The 16,765-nt window shown below is 36.7% G+C and overlaps 1 protein-coding gene across 2 annotated transcripts in view; it reads right to left on the bottom strand.

Annotated features, from left to right (window-relative positions):
- Positions 1–16,765, bottom strand: part of KHDRBS2 (KH RNA binding domain containing, signal transduction associated 2) — a 561,940-nt gene that overhangs the window by 7,485 nt on the left and 537,690 nt on the right. For both annotated transcript variants that reach the window (XM_021692046.1, XM_021692047.1), the window contains one exon: positions 11,192–11,250. In XM_021692046.1, coding sequence (XP_021547721.1) covers positions 11,192–11,250 — 59 coding nt within the window. The remainder of the gene's footprint in view (positions 1–11,191; positions 11,251–16,765) is intronic.

Below are 16,765 nucleotides of genomic sequence, written 5' to 3'. Positions count from 1 at the left end.
TACATGTATATATACATATACATGTATATGTATATATACATGTATATGTATATATACATGTATATGTATATATACATATATATACATATATATACTCTTAATATATTGAGAAAAAGCTTACATTTTCCTTACATACATCCATATATAAATATGGATGACCAGCATCTGTTTTCACAGATGAACATAGTGAATTCTGTTCCAAGAAGAGTTAACCTTGAGTTCACCACAGTTACGCTCTCAGGAAATTCAGTCAGTTTCTGGGAAGCATTTTTAGCTTTTATCACTGTTTCAAATTTTTAATTAGATATTCCCTGTTAGAAAAAAGTAACACTTGGAATAATCCATCTAGAGAATAACAGAAGGCTGTTATTCTCAACTCTAGAATTTTATGATGCACATGGCAGACACTTGGTAATTATTTATTGAATACATTAATTCTATTTAAATATTTTACATCTTCATTTTGTACCCATAAAAGAAGCCACAGCCTTCCCTCGGATCTCTTCACTTGGAATAGGACTCCCAGGGGTCTTGTAGCTAGGCCTGCATTTGAATTCTGGTTCTTCCTCTTTCTTACTGAAAGACTTCTTTGGCAAGTGGCAAGCTACATGCTGATGACAAATTTAAATTGTCAGAGACCATTCTGAGCTTCTGACATGCATATATAACTGCCCGTGGGGCATCTCCTCAGGTGTTTCATAGTCAACTTTTTCCAAAACTAAACTCATCTTTTTCTCCATACTACTTAATGCTCTTCCCAAGGTTCGTGTTGCAGAGACTAAAGCTACTACCTACAGCTTGCCTGTTACTCATCAAAAACCCTTGGCCTAGTCAATCTAAGCAGTCATCAAACTTTGCCTTTTCTTCCTTAATCTGTATTTAACTCATGCATTTCTTTCCATCCATTCCCAACCCTATTCCATGGCAAGCCATTCTCATCTTTGCCCAGAGTACCCAGCTCTCTAGTTATCTTTTGTGACTTTCCATGACTGTATATCATATATTTATATGCTGTAATACATATGTTATATATATTATAAAATACATATATCTGTGTGTATATACATGTATATACACATGTATATGTATACATGTATATGTATATATACATGTATATATTCCCTAATATGTGTGTGTGTGTGTGTGTGTGTATACACTCCTACTCTACTCCACCTTCTAGCCAGAGAAAGTACAATTGATTAGGTCTGTTCAGTTGCTCTTGTAGCATACTCAAGCTCAAGTCCAAATTCCTTAGCAAGGAATTCCACTCAGAGCCTAACAGGATCTGACCCCTGCCTTCATTTTAGAATTGATGACTTTGGTGATCACCTGAAGCACAAGTATTCTACAATATTCATTGAAAAAAATTTCTTGGGTCTTGAAATAGGAGGAGTGTTGGTATAGTTAAGATTTTAAAGTCTTTTTCTCAAAAGGAAGGTCATCTTGTTTTTGTTTGGAAATGGACCAGTTAGCAGAAGAAATCAGTAGAACGAACCACTTAAAGGTTTCAAGTACAAAAGATCCAAACTTTAGATACCTGTTATATTTTGGCAAATGACTGATTTCATTTTGCTTAATATATTGAGAAAAAGCTTACATTTTCCTTAACTAGCAAATGTTTATGGATTAGTTTTTTTGATTACTTATTTTGATTCATCTTAAGAATGATAATGATGATTTCTGGTAGTTATCCCACAAACCAGAGATGGGCTTAGTCTTTTGGGACTTCTTAAGAGCTTCTCTTGGCTCCTGGGGAACTTGTCCTGAATACCAACATTTTCCTCAAAAGCAATGAGATTCATTTTAGTCTTTGAAGAGCTTCTTAGGTGAGGTCCCTAAGAGGCTTTCGAAATAGGTATTTCCCATTGGCTGCCTGGACCATGAAACAGATAGATAACACCTGACTCCAAAGTCCATTTGTTGACATAAACAACAAATATGAATGTTTAAAATGTAGTCCAGATTGAAAATATGCATGGGTAAGTTCAGGAAGACAGTTTGATAAATATATGAGTCATCTACAATGAGGAAAACTGTAGACACTTTTGAAGGTAAAATTCTGAAATACATCTGTGGCTCAACTAGTTGGTACTTGACATGTCTCTAGTAACTTTACTTCACCTCAGTGAAATATGGGTCTATGGCCATGGCTGGGTTTTATAACCTGAGAATTAAATCATCTTCCAGTTTCTTTTTTTTAGTCTAGGTATGGAAATTCTAGGGCCATTTTTCTTAACCTTTCTCCATTCTTATACATACCCTTGTTTAGTATCTCCAAATTTACTTCATGTATATACCTAATTTCCAAATCATTACATGATTTCACAATTTTATCTTCTGTGGCTAAGCTTAAGTTATTGGAATTACTGCTATTTCTGATTGTGAGCTCCAGGAAGATAAAAAAAAAATGCCCAACAAACTTGAGGCTGTGCCAAGAATTGCATTCAATTGTAGTTTAGCTTGCAACAAGTGAATTTTACTAGTTTCTATGTTCCCAGATGCAGCCACTATGATTGGGAATGTGAGGAAGAATCATTGTAATTCAAATATGCTATGATTAGTGTATTACCCCGTCCCTTGCTGGTGGTAAAATTTTTATATTGTCTACTCTGTTTTAGCCCCTACCTTATACACTTTACACATTATCATATTTAATAATGACTCTGTACCATTTCATTTCTAGTTATCATTTATTAATAACTGACAAATTATATACATAACTAAAATTTAAGCTTATATTTTATTCTTGACTCTACTGTGTAATATCTTGCAGCTATAGAATAATAAAGGCCAGTGGTTCTCGATATTTTAAAATAAGTAGGTTTCTATCTTCTTAGCTTTGGAGTTAAGATCTTATCTAAGTAAAAACGAGATAAAGAATCCAGTTAGAGAAAGGATTTCCAAAATGGAAGGTACAGGAAGAAAAATGATGAATGATAGATAATTGGACACAATACAGAAGCTTTTCTGACTTGAATTTAAAAAATAATTCTACAATTGTCAAATAAAATCTGGAGTCAATCAAAAGCCTGCAGAATTCAGCCACAGACTTTTTTTATACATAAGGACTTTATGAGAACTAATGGAAGAATAAGAATGATGATATAAAATGGTATTTTATAATTCTCTTCTCCAAGAACTCCAATGATGCCTTCAACTCAGTGAAGGAGGTAGGCTTGGTGATGTAGCTTCATAGACAAACAGACTGAATTTGTAGCTATTTGATTGCCTTACTACCCCCCCCACACACACACACACTTGTCATTTCTATACTTGAGAACAGAAATGAGCCCAGAGTGTATTCTTAGACCAACACCAAGTTATGGGAGTTACAGAAAACCAGGTTTTACGCTCAGCAAAGTGTTAACCTGGCTGTTTGGCCAGCTCTGACTCTGTGCTTTTTGCCTCAGCATGTGTCTGCCTGCTTTCCCAGGTTGGTGCTCTCGTCTCACTCTCTGTGTAATAAAAATTTGGGCTACCCTTTGTCCCCAGTTACTGAGCGGTAACCTCTAAACTCTGGAATTTCCTGGAGTAATGGGAAAGTCTTGTTATTCATGGTGGGTTCCTCTGACCACACCTGGTAGTTCATGCCAATAAGATGACTCGGGATGGAGGCTGGTCATGACAACCAGGAGATTAGAGGGTTTGGGCGTTAACAGCGTGACACCAGCCGAATCTGGAGAAGAAAGAAAGGAGTCTGGAGATATTCAGTCATTCATGCTGCATAATGGAGCTATAATAAATCTCTGGGCACTGAGGTTTGCATGAGCTTGGCAACACCTTGTGTGTTGTTACACATCAGTATGCCAGGAAGATAGTGCCACCCTGAAGATTTTGAAAGCTTTATGTTTGGGGCTCTCCCAGACCTTGCTCTATGTATCTATTTCTCTCTCTGCCTGGTGCTGCCTTCTTTCCTTTTGCTCTAGTAATTAATTGTTAAGTTAGAGCCCTTTCCTTAGTTATGTGAGTCATTCTGACAAATTATCAAACCAGAGGGGGTAGTGGGAACTCTAAATTTGTAACCAGCTGGTCAGAAGAAAGGGTGGCCTAGAGTCTCCCAAACTTGTGACTGGAGTATGAAGTGAGGGCAGTTTTGTGGAGAGTTGTGTCCCTCACTTGTAACATTTGGGCTAACTCTGGGCACCCACCCTAGTCGGTTTGCTCTCCCAGTCTTCTCAGCAGCCTGAATTTAGCTCTTTGCCCATGACTGGACCTATCCCTGCTAGAATTTCCAAATGCCAACAACCTCCAGGGGTATCCATCTGTCACCTGCTGCTGCACTCCCCTGATCACGAGGGGATGTCTCCTGGAACCTTCCTGCACAGTTGCCAGGCTCCAGAGAGACTGACCTAAGTGTTCTAGATCCATCCTCCCTCTCCCCTGGCCTATCTTGTTACCAGCAGAGCTAAAGGTTTGACAATGTCCCCATTTGGTTAGGTAATTTACAAAAAAGACACCAATATTAGTCATCAGTAATCATAATTACATTTTCAACTGGCATACTTTTTCAGCAATCTGTATATATCAGTTCCCATTGAATCATTCAATAAATTATGACATATTTGATAAATATGTGTTGCACATTTATTTCAGGACAGTGTATCTTAGTCTTTTACAAATTCATACCCTCTATTAATAAAAATAAAAATCTCCCCAAACTGTGGAAATTTTATAAAGACTCCCTAAGGTGGTATGCCTCCAGGTTATATTTTTTTCTTAGCTAGTCTATTTCCAGGTGGCCAAGAAAATGTTTTCCCAGCTTTATATTTTATATTCTGTACTTTGGTTTTAAAAATAGCTCACTTTTGTATATTCTAAATGTAAATCATTATCATATTGAATTTACTTTTTTTGTACATGATTTGTTCACCTCAAGATTCTGACAATAAATCACTCAACTCTTCCCTCCCCATCAGTTAAAATGATTATACCATTAACTCAGCAGAAAAGAAAGTGATAAAAGAACTTTCCTATGGCTTGTTTTATTGTCTCAACAAGAGAGCTGTTAGGTGCATGTGAGCTGTAATTTTTTGTGAACTCTTTGTCGGGTGAATTTTAGACAAAGTCAAGTTTGAGATTTAAATGTTCAGCACACAATTGTTCAAAAAAGGGACAAATTCTATTTTCCATTATTTAAATGTATTTTTTAAGTGAATTTAAAATGCCAGGTCCTAGAACACAATATTTGCTTATAAAGTACCCAGTGTTCTAAAAGGTAGCCTGTGCATAACTCATATGGTGCCTTTAAAGAATGAAAGTGCCTGGCGCTGTTTTGATCATTCATATTAAAATCATAGGCTGCTTTTCATCACGCTCCCATGTATGTATCTAAAACTTATTCTCAACTCTAGCTTCCAAAAGAACCACCCAGAAAGCTATTCAACTGATGCCCCCAGTTCTCATCTCCAAGGATTGTGATGGAGCTGATCTTGAGTGGTAACTGGATATTAGTATTTTTTCAAGATTCACCAGGTGATTCTAAAATGTGTAATTAAGGTTAAGAATCTCTGATCTGAAATATTGAAAAGCAGGTTCCAGTTTTGCCTAAAACTGAATGGAAACTGTAATATATCTATTACAGTGGAAGCGATAGAGTAGTAATGAATGCACTAATCTTTTTGATTGTCTGTCTAGGCAACATAATCTACATTTATTATCCAGATTAGTTGAATTAGATATCCATCTCATTGCAACTTCTGAAATAGTAAAGACCAGAAAGTTAGCTATGTCTTAATTTTACAAGTGAATTTTGGGGGCGCCTGGGTGTCTCAGTTGGTTAAGCGTCTGCCTTCAGCTCAGGTCATAATCTCTGGGTCCTGGGAGTCCTGCATCGGGCTCCCTCCTCAGCAGGGAACCTGCTTCTCCCTCTGCCTCTCCCTTCCACTTGTGCTCTCTCCCTCTCAAATAAATAAATAAAATCTTTTTTAAAAAAGTGAATTTTAAAATACTTTAGAAGTGCCATTTCATTAGTCCTTTAAAATAAAGGACTAATAAAGTCTAATAATTTTATATAGTCCTTTATATAATAAAGGACAAAAAACTTTAAAAATAAAGTTTAAAAATCTATGTTAAAAGCTCAATAGAATAAATCACAGTGATATTTTTCTCAGGAGCCTATCATGTAACAACTTCAATATTAATAAATCCTAGGAAAAATAAAATGTCCTAAGATGCATGAGTTTTTAAAATGTATGGTAAATTCTTGCCCATGTTAAGAAATTTATCTTCATTTATAAAATCAATTTCCTCAAATTTATATAATCAATTTCCTCAAATTTATATTTCTACTTACTATTAAAAATGGACAGACTTTGTTCTTGAATCACATGGATAGCGTGATTGCCAGCTAGCTTCATTTTCTTTTGCTGTTTTCACAGATTAATCAATGCAGGGCTTATTTTCATACTGGGATAATAATCATTCCTGCCTCTGAACACAAAATGAGCTTTGTGTTCTGCAATCGTCTTGAAGTGAGGCACTCAAATGCCCTAGAATATGGCACAAAATTCTTTTTGCTTTCATTCATTTCAAGACAGTGTATTAATATTATCCTCCTTGCTTCCACACAGCTGTCATTTTAAATGCCACTAAAGAATGGATGCATAATTAGCTTTTCAGTTTGTACATTAAATACATTTTAATAAACAGTTCTTTTCTCTGAGAAGAGAATATTGCCATCCATTCTTAGCTGTCAGTCTCAGAGAGAATTTAGAGGGTGTTTCCTATGTGAAACATTGCTTAGCCAAGCTGATTTATGGACTGTATTTAAAATGCACCCTTATTGAATTATGAGCTATTCAGACTTACCCAAAACAATTATAATGACTCTGATAAATTAGGAAATATTTTTAAAATGAAGAAACTGATTTGGATTCCTATAAGTCCAATATTCATGTTCTAAAAATAAATTCAAGTTATCAGAAACTTAACATTTAAATCTTAATAATAATTAAAGATCAATGAAATGTTTAATAAATATTAATACATTAAATATTAATATAATAAATAATATACTTATGTTGTATTTTAATACTAGCATTTATTTAAAGGATTTAATGTTTAAAATTTTATATTTATAATACTTCAAGAAAGAATAGTTTAATCTTTAATATTAAATTGTATGCAAATATCTTGAATAATCCAATTGTGATGACATCCAAAAGGATGCATGATTTTCTTTGAGGTCAACATATCTGTCACTTCAACATGAATTATGGGCCTGAAAGAGACAAATACAATTTTAATGTAGTGATACACAAAACACAATGTATGATGATTCAGAGTGAGGCATCACACTGAATGACTGGATTTTTACTTCTGGTGGTTTATTTCAAACCATTTCTAAAGGAATCCTAAGAGAGAGATTCCATCCATGAGTCTTTTGAATGCAGGACCTAATTATCCTGAAGAGGATTCCTTCTTCCTTTCCTAATACCTGTTAGCCCCACAATTCTTTCCAGCAACCTGAGCAGGAGAGGCAACCGATTGTGAGCCTCTTCACTTACTGTCCAAATCTGGGTTGTTGCCAGGAAACTGAGAATTGGGGCTATTTGTTTTATAAAAAATACAGTCATTCCATTGAGATTTAGTATCTCTACCCAGGATACAACCAAAATGTAACAGAGAGGAATTACTAATTTAGAATGGAATTGAATGAATAAGTGGAGATGAAAGGTTTAAATGTTATTGATTTAAAAGATTGTACACAGTTCATTAAAGGTAAGCTATAAATGGATGCTTGTTAATATACTAGTTACTATGTGAGGTACGCAAAATTAATGAAAAAAATCAGTCTGTATTTGAGATGAGTAGGTCCTCAAATAACTGCTCCACATGCATATTTAAATTTCATCATCTACTCATTTGCATATGATAGGATGAGCAACCTATCAGTACGAAGCCTGTACTTCAAGCTCCCTCTACATGATAACCTGATACCAAAATCTGAGTGTATACAATGCATTTTAATTTGTTAATTAAATTTCAAGATGATGATGCTGAGCACTTACTATTTCTCAGCTTTGGACTTGAATTCTTGAATTAATGCTTGTTCAGTAATGTCAGAAAATGGCAACAGATCCTAGTGGCCAAAGAAAAGATCATGGCCCTAATGACCAGTCTATTTTTAGCCACATATATGTATCTAATCTTTCCACACTAAGAATATGGCCAATTTGGCTGACATTTCAGTTAATAAAATAGGTTAAAAAAAGTTATCATGTAAAAATTCCTATGTAATATCTTTCTTTGTCCAGACATTTTCCTCATTACTTTATTAAAAATAATGTGTCAACTGCTTCTGGGTGCTGAGAAGTGCTTATTGATAAATTGTAATTTGACCCAGAATGAAATCTAGTGCTGATGGGCAGGCGTAGCTTTTAAAATAAAAGCGGTTGTTTGTCTGTAGACTTTGTTGCAGCAGAAGAATCAAAGAACCAAGAAGAATCATGTAAGACCCATAGGTCAGAGAGGTAGACCCCGCTCTCCTGACCATGGTCCCTGGATGTCCGTTATAAGATCTGAAAAGCCATAGTTTATATTCGCACACTTTTCCCTATTACCTTACATGGTAATAACATTTTAAAAAATAATTAGAAGCAGAAAACTCATCTCTTATTACCAGCTACACAGTCAGATATCATCCATTAATTTTAGTACATGTAATTCCATAAAGTAAAGCTCATAGGGGTGATTTTCCTCAAATTGTTGTGCCAAGTGTAAAAAGCAATGACTGTATTTTGCAAATGAAAATCCCAGTTTTAAAAAGTGATTTATAAATAGTAATGTGAGTTTCAAGAGATTGTTCACCACAATATCTCCAGGATTGAGAACAATGGCTTGCACATGTTAGCCATTAAATAAATGTTACACGAGTAATGTTCTCTGACCTTCTCTTGTATCACATGGTTTATAAGCTGGCACAGTTTTTTATATGTAGCCACAGGTTTCTCAACAACAGACAGGAACCGGGGAGGGAAAATCCGTCTATCATGTACACCATCATATTCCTACAGCCTGTAAATACCTATATGCACACAACTGAATGAATTAAAGGCCCGTGTTGTGTCTTATTTACCTATCATCCTAAGTAATCATACAAGGCATGTGGCTTGATTCCTATTTGTTCTTTTTTTAAAACTGTATTATTTATTTGAGAGAGAGAGAGAGAAAGCATGAACAGGGGGAAGGGCAGAGGGAGAAGCAGGCTCCCCACTGAGCAGGGAACCCTATGTGGGACTCGATCCCAGGACCCTGAGATCATGACCCGAGCTGAAGGCAGACGCTTAACCAACAGAGCCACCCAGGTGCCCCTTGATTCCTATTCGATTAAGAATATGCTTGGAACAATGCAGATTTACTTATTGCGCTGTTGAACTAAGAGAATGCTGCAGCAACTGAGCCAGACGTGTGCGAACTTGTCCATCACTTATTTTTTCTGTGAAATAATTTCTGAAAACATATTTCAGTTATTTTGGAGAATATCCCTTTTCTCACAGCAGGGAGATTATGTTCATTTGATTGGTGGTGGAGAAGCTGGAGTCTGAGAGAGAGTGAGCCTAGTGCTCATCTTGGGTTAGTTTTTTATTTTTTCCTGTAAAATACTCTAGAAAACCTTCATCCCCTTAGATTAGTGGGAGAGTAGCTGACAGGATTTCGAGAAATCTCACTAAGTTCAACACCCTTCCTTTAAAATAAACTCAGGTTTAAAGTACCAGGTCCTGTTCTTTCTCTCTAGGTCCACTGAACTCTGCCCCGACTCCCAACAACAAAATCGGACGCGCTTGAATTCATTCTTACTCTGTCATTTGCAAATTGTTTAACTCAGGCAAGTTACTGACAGCTCTGAGCCTCAGTTCCTTATTTGTAAAGTGCAGATGACAATATGAGTGTGTACCCTCTATGATTCTAGTGGGGATTCGATTATGTAGATATACACAGAATGTTTAATGAGGATTATTTCCGTCATCTCTAATCCTCATGATAAATTGCTTAGTCCAGAGCCATAATAGGTAGGTGCCTCATGTGAGGTAGCCCCAACTGATAGCATTCCAACCACTGATGAGACTATAAAAACAGAAGCTGCGTTCCACAGTTGTACTCTCATATTGACTTAACCTCTGTTGTTTAGTTTCCTCATTATAAAATGGAGATAAAAACACTTAATAGTTCAGTTTATCATAAAAAATAAATGAGAAGATATACGTAAGTAAGTAGCTTATGGATGGCAATCACTGTGGGGGCGGTTTATTCTTATGCTATTTTTATTTTCTACTCCTATTTCTACTCCTCATGATATTCCACCTGGAGAAGTGAGTTGATTAGGTAACTAGTTTCAGTGAGGGTGCACTTCCTCCTTTCCTCCTGAGGTCTGGACCTTCCCTTCATCCTTATAAAGCACTGCACCTGCATAATGTGGAGCCCCGAACACAGAGGCACCATTCATGATCTCTTTACTGCTCCCCATAAAGAGAAACGGAGTGGCTTTGGTATTATTTCAATAAGAATTGGGGACCGAAAACATTTAAATAAATGTTATTTTTCAAGGTGGCCAGCCGGTGACACTGCATATGTATTTTAAGGAGTGAGAAACTACCTTTCAAAAGTGATATACTGTATGGATATGCCACGGATACTCAATAAATCTTACTGAATTGAATTACAATTAATTCTAAGTAGTATTTTAATTAAACAGTGTATATTTGAAATTAATTTTATAGACTGACATGCTATTTGACTATTAATTCTTATGCCAAGCATTATATGGCACTTCTCAGAGCTATAAGAAAATAACTTGAAAGCCACAATTTCGGCCCTTAAACGTTTTAAAGTATTTTAACTGTGTATTACTCTAATGATCTTTGTTACAGCAGGAAAGACACAGCATTGTTGTCAAATCAATGAGTCAGACAATGGACACAGTGGAAATGTAAGACACTGTTCAAAATGCTCACCCTAGCTGTTGAAAATGATCTATGATTGTGATTAATTGCTTTTGAAATTTGGATCAAAATTGATCTGTCCAGGTTTCTGGCACTGGCTCTTGTACATCAGATCTCACCCTTGAATTACATAAATCAATTTAGTTTGGACTTCTGTAAAACCCAGAGGTAGAAAGCTAGAAGTAATTTCTGAGTTGTCAGTGACTGATGGATGTTCTGATTTCATAGATTTAGTAAAGAAAAGGTCTTACCGTAGCTGTCATAGGCATCCTCACTTACTCCATGACCGTAGTCATAGTATTCAGGGACACTGCAACAGATTTAGACAGCAATCAATGCTACTGTAATCAGGAGGAATCAACCCAGAAACTCATATGGAATTTGGAAGCAAAATGTGTGCTAAGGTAATATCCCGAGAACCTCTAGGCATCAAACACAATCCTAAAAAAAATATTCAGGAAGAAAAATACAGGTTATTGACAAGGAGTGCTATGATTTTCTCATGCCACCTCAGAACTTCTTTATCTCTAACCTCCAATTTTATAAATCAAATTTCCCTTAAAACACAAGTATAATACTTCAAAAGTTGTCAAGAGGGAAGTTATAAAGATCTATTTCCAAGAAAAAGTGCTATATAAAATGACAATCTGGTCAATTGTGTATGGCTTTTAACTTGGTTACCTTAAGAAATACGCATCCATTTCATCTTCACTTCCAACACTGAAATTATATTTACACTCCCCACTAGCCCTTCCATAGCATGTCCATGCCCTTCTCAAATAGATAAGCGATTTATTTTTATTTAATATTTTGCTAGATGCTTCCCCATTTCAATAACTGACAAGAAGGTGTCCCTCCTCCATTTCTTACCAAGTTACGCCATGTGTTCCCTCACTACAATTCTCATCACTCTGTCTTTCACCAACAGTTTTTTCCTTTAAGGCACCATTCTCATTAGCATCCACGCATTTCATATATCTCTCATAACAAAAAAGTCCTCCCTCATCCCCACATCTCCTTCTAATGACTATCCCTTTCTCTGCCCCTTTCGGGCAAAATTTCTTGAAAAGAGGCAACTAACTGTTCACTCTTTTCACTGCCTCTCTTGCCATATATAGGTTTTTGAAGACAGTCCAATCAGGCTGTTGTCTCCAATGACACAGATCTTGTCAGTACCTTGACATTTCAAATCTAGTGGTCAAGACGTGGTCCTCATTTTACAATAGCACCGTTTAACACAGTTGACCACTTCCTGCTCCTTCGACCATTCCAGGTGCTTCTGAGATGTCCTCAGAATAAATATTAACTACTTATATTAATATATTCACTTTGATAATTTATGAGAGCTTATATACTTATACTTTACTTACTTATATACTTACACTTTATATACTTAAAAAGTGTGGCGAGAAAATGGCTTAATATCAAATACCAAAATTGTATAATTGTATAAGGACTGAGAGGGTGGGCCATAGATACCAAAGGGTTAGGTTGAAAGAAAAGATACACAAGCCTAAAATTTTGTGGTTGTCATTATCCCTCAGGGAAATCTCATAGGTCTCATTATATTAAACACTTCAGATTTCCCTGACAGTAAGGAAAGAGAAGCAAAAAAGAAAATACAAGTCTATGTATTAGAGGTGAAAAAGAGAGACAGAGAAGTTTGGCCCTCTTTATCTTTCTGGGAGGCAACTGATAATGCATTAATTCAATTTTAGTGTAAAGTAGTTGGAAAAAAATAAAAGAAAAAGATGGGAGGCAACTGATAATGCATTAATTCAATTTTAGGGTAAAGTAGTTGGAAAAAATAAAAGAAAAAGATTACTGAGCCCTTTCAATATTTCTTGTAGGGCTGGTTTCCTGTTTGCAAATTCCTTTAGTTTTTGTTTGTCCTGGAAGCTTTTTATCTCTCCTTGTATTTTCAATGACAGTCTAGCTGGATCTAATGTTCTTGGTTGCATATTTTTCTCATTTAGTGGCCTGAATATATCATGCCAGTCCTTTCTGGCCTGCCAGGTCTCTGTGGATAGGTCTGTTGCCAATCTAATGTTTCTACCATTGTAGGTTACAGATCTCTTCTCCTGAGCTGCTTTCAGGATTTTCTCTTTGTCTCTGAGACTTGCAAGTTTTACTATTAGATGTCGGGGTGTTGACCTATTTTTATTGATTTTGAGGGGGCTTCTCTGTGCCTCCTGGATTTTGATGCCTGTTTCCTTCCCCAAATTACGGAAGTTCTCTGCTATAATTTGCTCCATTATACCTTCTGCCCCTCTGTCTCTCTTTCTTCTGGGATCCCAATTATTCTAATGTTGTTTTGTCTTATGGTATCACTTATCTAGAAGACATCCAAATGGCCAACAGACACATGAAAAAGTGCTCAACATCGCTCGGTATCAGGGAAATCCAAATCAAAACCTCAATGAGATACCACCTCACACCAGTCAGAATGGCTAAAATTAACAAGTCAGGAAACGACAGATGTTGGCGGGGATGTGAAGAAAGGGGAACCTCCTACACTGTTGGTGGGAATGCAAGCTGATACAGCCACTCTGGAAAACAGTTATGGAGGTTCCTCAAAAAGTTGAAAATAGAGCTACCGTATGACCCAGCAATTGCACTACTGGGTATTTATCCCAAAGATACAAATGTAGTGATCTGAAGAGGTACATGCACCCCGATGTTTATAGCAGCAATGTCCACAATAGCCAAACTGTGGAAAGAGCCAAGATGTCCATCGACAGATGAATGGATAAAGAAGATGTGGTATATATATATAATGGAATATTATGCAGCCACCAAAAGGAATGAGATCTTGCCATTTGCAACGACGTGGATGGAACTGGAGGGTATTATGCTGAGCGAAATAAGTCAATCAGAGAAAGACATGTATCATATGACCTCACTGATATGAGGAATTCTTAATCTCAGGAAACAAACTGAGGGTTGCTGGAGTGGTGGGGGCTGGGAGGAATGGGGTGGCTGGGTGATAGACATTAGGGAGGGTATGTGCTATGGTGAGCACTGTGAATTGTGTAAGACTATTGAATCACAGACCTGTACCTCTGAAACAAATAATACAATATATGTTAAAAAAAAAAAAAAAGAAGAAGATAGCAGGAAGGGAAGAATGAAGGTGGGGAAATTGGAGGGGGAGACGAACCATGAGAGACTATGGACTCTGAGAAACAAACAGGGTTTTAGAGTGGAGGGGTTGGGGGGATGGGTAAGCCTGGTGATGGGTATTAAAGAGGGCACATACTGCATGGAGCACTGGGTGTTATAAGCAAACAATGAATCATGGAACACTACATCAAAAACTAATGATGTAATGTATCGTGATTAACATAACATAATAAAAAAAAAAAGATTACTGAGCCCAATCTTCATTGCCCAGAATGTTCATACACAAATTATGTAGGAAAAATGCATGGCAATATGTTTTTCTTCCCATCCCTGAGACAAAGGCCATTGACTAGTGGCTGGATGTTTATCTCTTCTTTCATATCCTTAGCTTAATAGAAGTGATATAACCTAATTGAGAACCCTCACTGATATGTAGCAAATTCCTGAGAGTTGTTACATTGATTCCCTGGGTGATCAGGAAATGGCAGTCATGAGAATACGATTTAATAAGCAGCATTCCCATTTAGAGGGATGAAGAGAAACTGAGGACATTAACAGCAGCTTCTCTCTCCCTTTGTCACAATCAATAATTTTTCCCTGAAAAAGCCTGCTTGTGTTTCCCCAAGTGCTGTATGGAGACCACTAGCTCCAAACACTATCTAGTGGCATAACTACATTTCTCACTGGATTTCAATTTTAATTGTAATTGATGAATGTAAGAGACAGGAAGAAGAAAGTAGTGAGAGAGACCATGAGGAAGCAACTGCAGTTATTGTGGGTCATAAATGATACATACACACCAAGAGGGAGTTTTAACTTTTAGCTACTCTGGAAAGGGGAAATTAGGACATGTAAGACTTTTGTAAAATAATGGATAATGCAAAATAATAGATAATAATCATAGTGGACTCTTTCATAGTCCATACCTTTGCTAGTCCAAATATTACTTCTCATTTCTTCCATAGGAAAACATTTTGCATGGACAGATAGCTGCCCAGTGAATGGATACATTCCTCAGCTATCCTTACAACTAGATGCGCCCTGTGACTGAGTCAGGAAACGTGGGAGGTGCACACATGTGAGGGTGGTAACCTTGAGGTCATTTCCGATTTAATGACAAGCTCTTCATTTTGGACTTGTGCACTCTCACCTCCTCAGCTGGTAGAATGCACTCAAAGTGATGATGTAGCAGGTACCATGCAAAGAAAGACAGTGCCTTAGGAAGCCGTGGGCTGCAACACTGGAGCTTCTGTTTCTAAATGATCATGTTGGAGCAGACTGACTGTAAATCACTACCAACCTCAGGGATGGTTGTGAGAATTTTTTTTTATCTTATTTGAGGCACTGAACTTTGAATCTTTCTGTTACAACAATTTAGTCTAACAAAGAAATGAGTATGTAGAGGTGTAGAACTGCCATTAAAATCCCCAAATATTGGGCATTAGCTTAGTGGGAGGGTGGAGAGTGCAAGGAAAAAAATACGGTCAGGTAGAAAGCAAATAAACCTTGTTATGCCATTGCCCGTGAAAACTTGGAACAGTAGGTTATAGGGCTGCATATATTTTGACACTACACGAAAAAGCTGAACAAAGCTCAGCTGTTCATAACCCTGCTGCTTTTAGAAAGGTTTACAAAAGTCATGAGCTTAAAGAATGGGCCATTTTTCCAGGAGAAACAAAAGTGAATAGAACTTTGCTAAGAGAAATTATCTCTGCCTGATTTATGTGTCAGTTCTATAATTTAAAATGAGAGAATGTTCAGAAATTTGGGGCTTAACAGGATTAGAGAAGTCAGCTGTTTCTGTATTCCAATGGGAAGAGATAATGAGTGTTGTTCAAAAATGCCCTCATCTCTTCCCATTAGACTTTACTGCCATATATGATCCCTAAAACAATCCTCACATCCCTGAACATGTACAGTCAGGAAGCATGCTGTAAAATTTTGAAGTCCCTAATGAGGGCATGCTATACTTGACTCAGTTCAGGTATGGCTATGGGTATAAGACCATTTATTGATTAGGATAAATAAGACCTTCTAGTAAATCTGGTATAACCTCCATAAAAGAAAACCAAGGTTGCCAGATGCACTAACCAAAATATTATTTCAATGTTGTTGTTTAGGTGTCTTTGCTTGTCAAGATTTTATAATTTTTATTGTCTATGTGTTTCTCAATGAAAGTTTCTATTGTGATTCTCTTCCTTTTCCACCACCTTATATTGGGTATTATGTATGGGGAAGAAAGTTGAGAGCAGGAAAGATAATCTATTTATCATTTTATAGGTTGCCAGACTTCAAAGAATCAGGACCTAATGTATAGGTCTGTATATTTCCCAGAGATTCTGGATTTTGAGCTGGTTGCAGTAATTGGAATTGAACTTGGATTTTCTCTGTTGGGTAGAAGGTAAGCATCTTTGTTTTAATGAGAAGAAGGGTATTCACTTGTATTCGTATGACTAGAGGGTTGGACATAGAAGACTTCTAGTTGTTCCCCTCCAAAATCCATTTGTCTTTTTTTTCCATAAGAGAGACTGACCACCTCAGGACTACATTTCCTGGTTTCCCTTATATTTTAGGGTGGGTTCTCTGCTTTTTTCCAACCTTTATGTAACTGGCTGGAAGTGTGAATGATTGGAGCCAGTGATGGTGTGGTAAACTACATCTTTTTGTCTCCCCAAATCCGTATGTTGAAATCTTAACTGCCC

The sequence above is a fragment of the Neomonachus schauinslandi genome, chromosome 8 (genome assembly GCF_002201575.2).
Source record: "Neomonachus schauinslandi chromosome 8, ASM220157v2, whole genome shotgun sequence".
NCBI lineage: Eukaryota > Metazoa > Chordata > Mammalia > Carnivora > Phocidae > Neomonachus > Neomonachus schauinslandi.
Note: the sequence above shows the minus strand (reverse complement) of the source record. Positions and strands in the feature narration are given on the sequence as shown.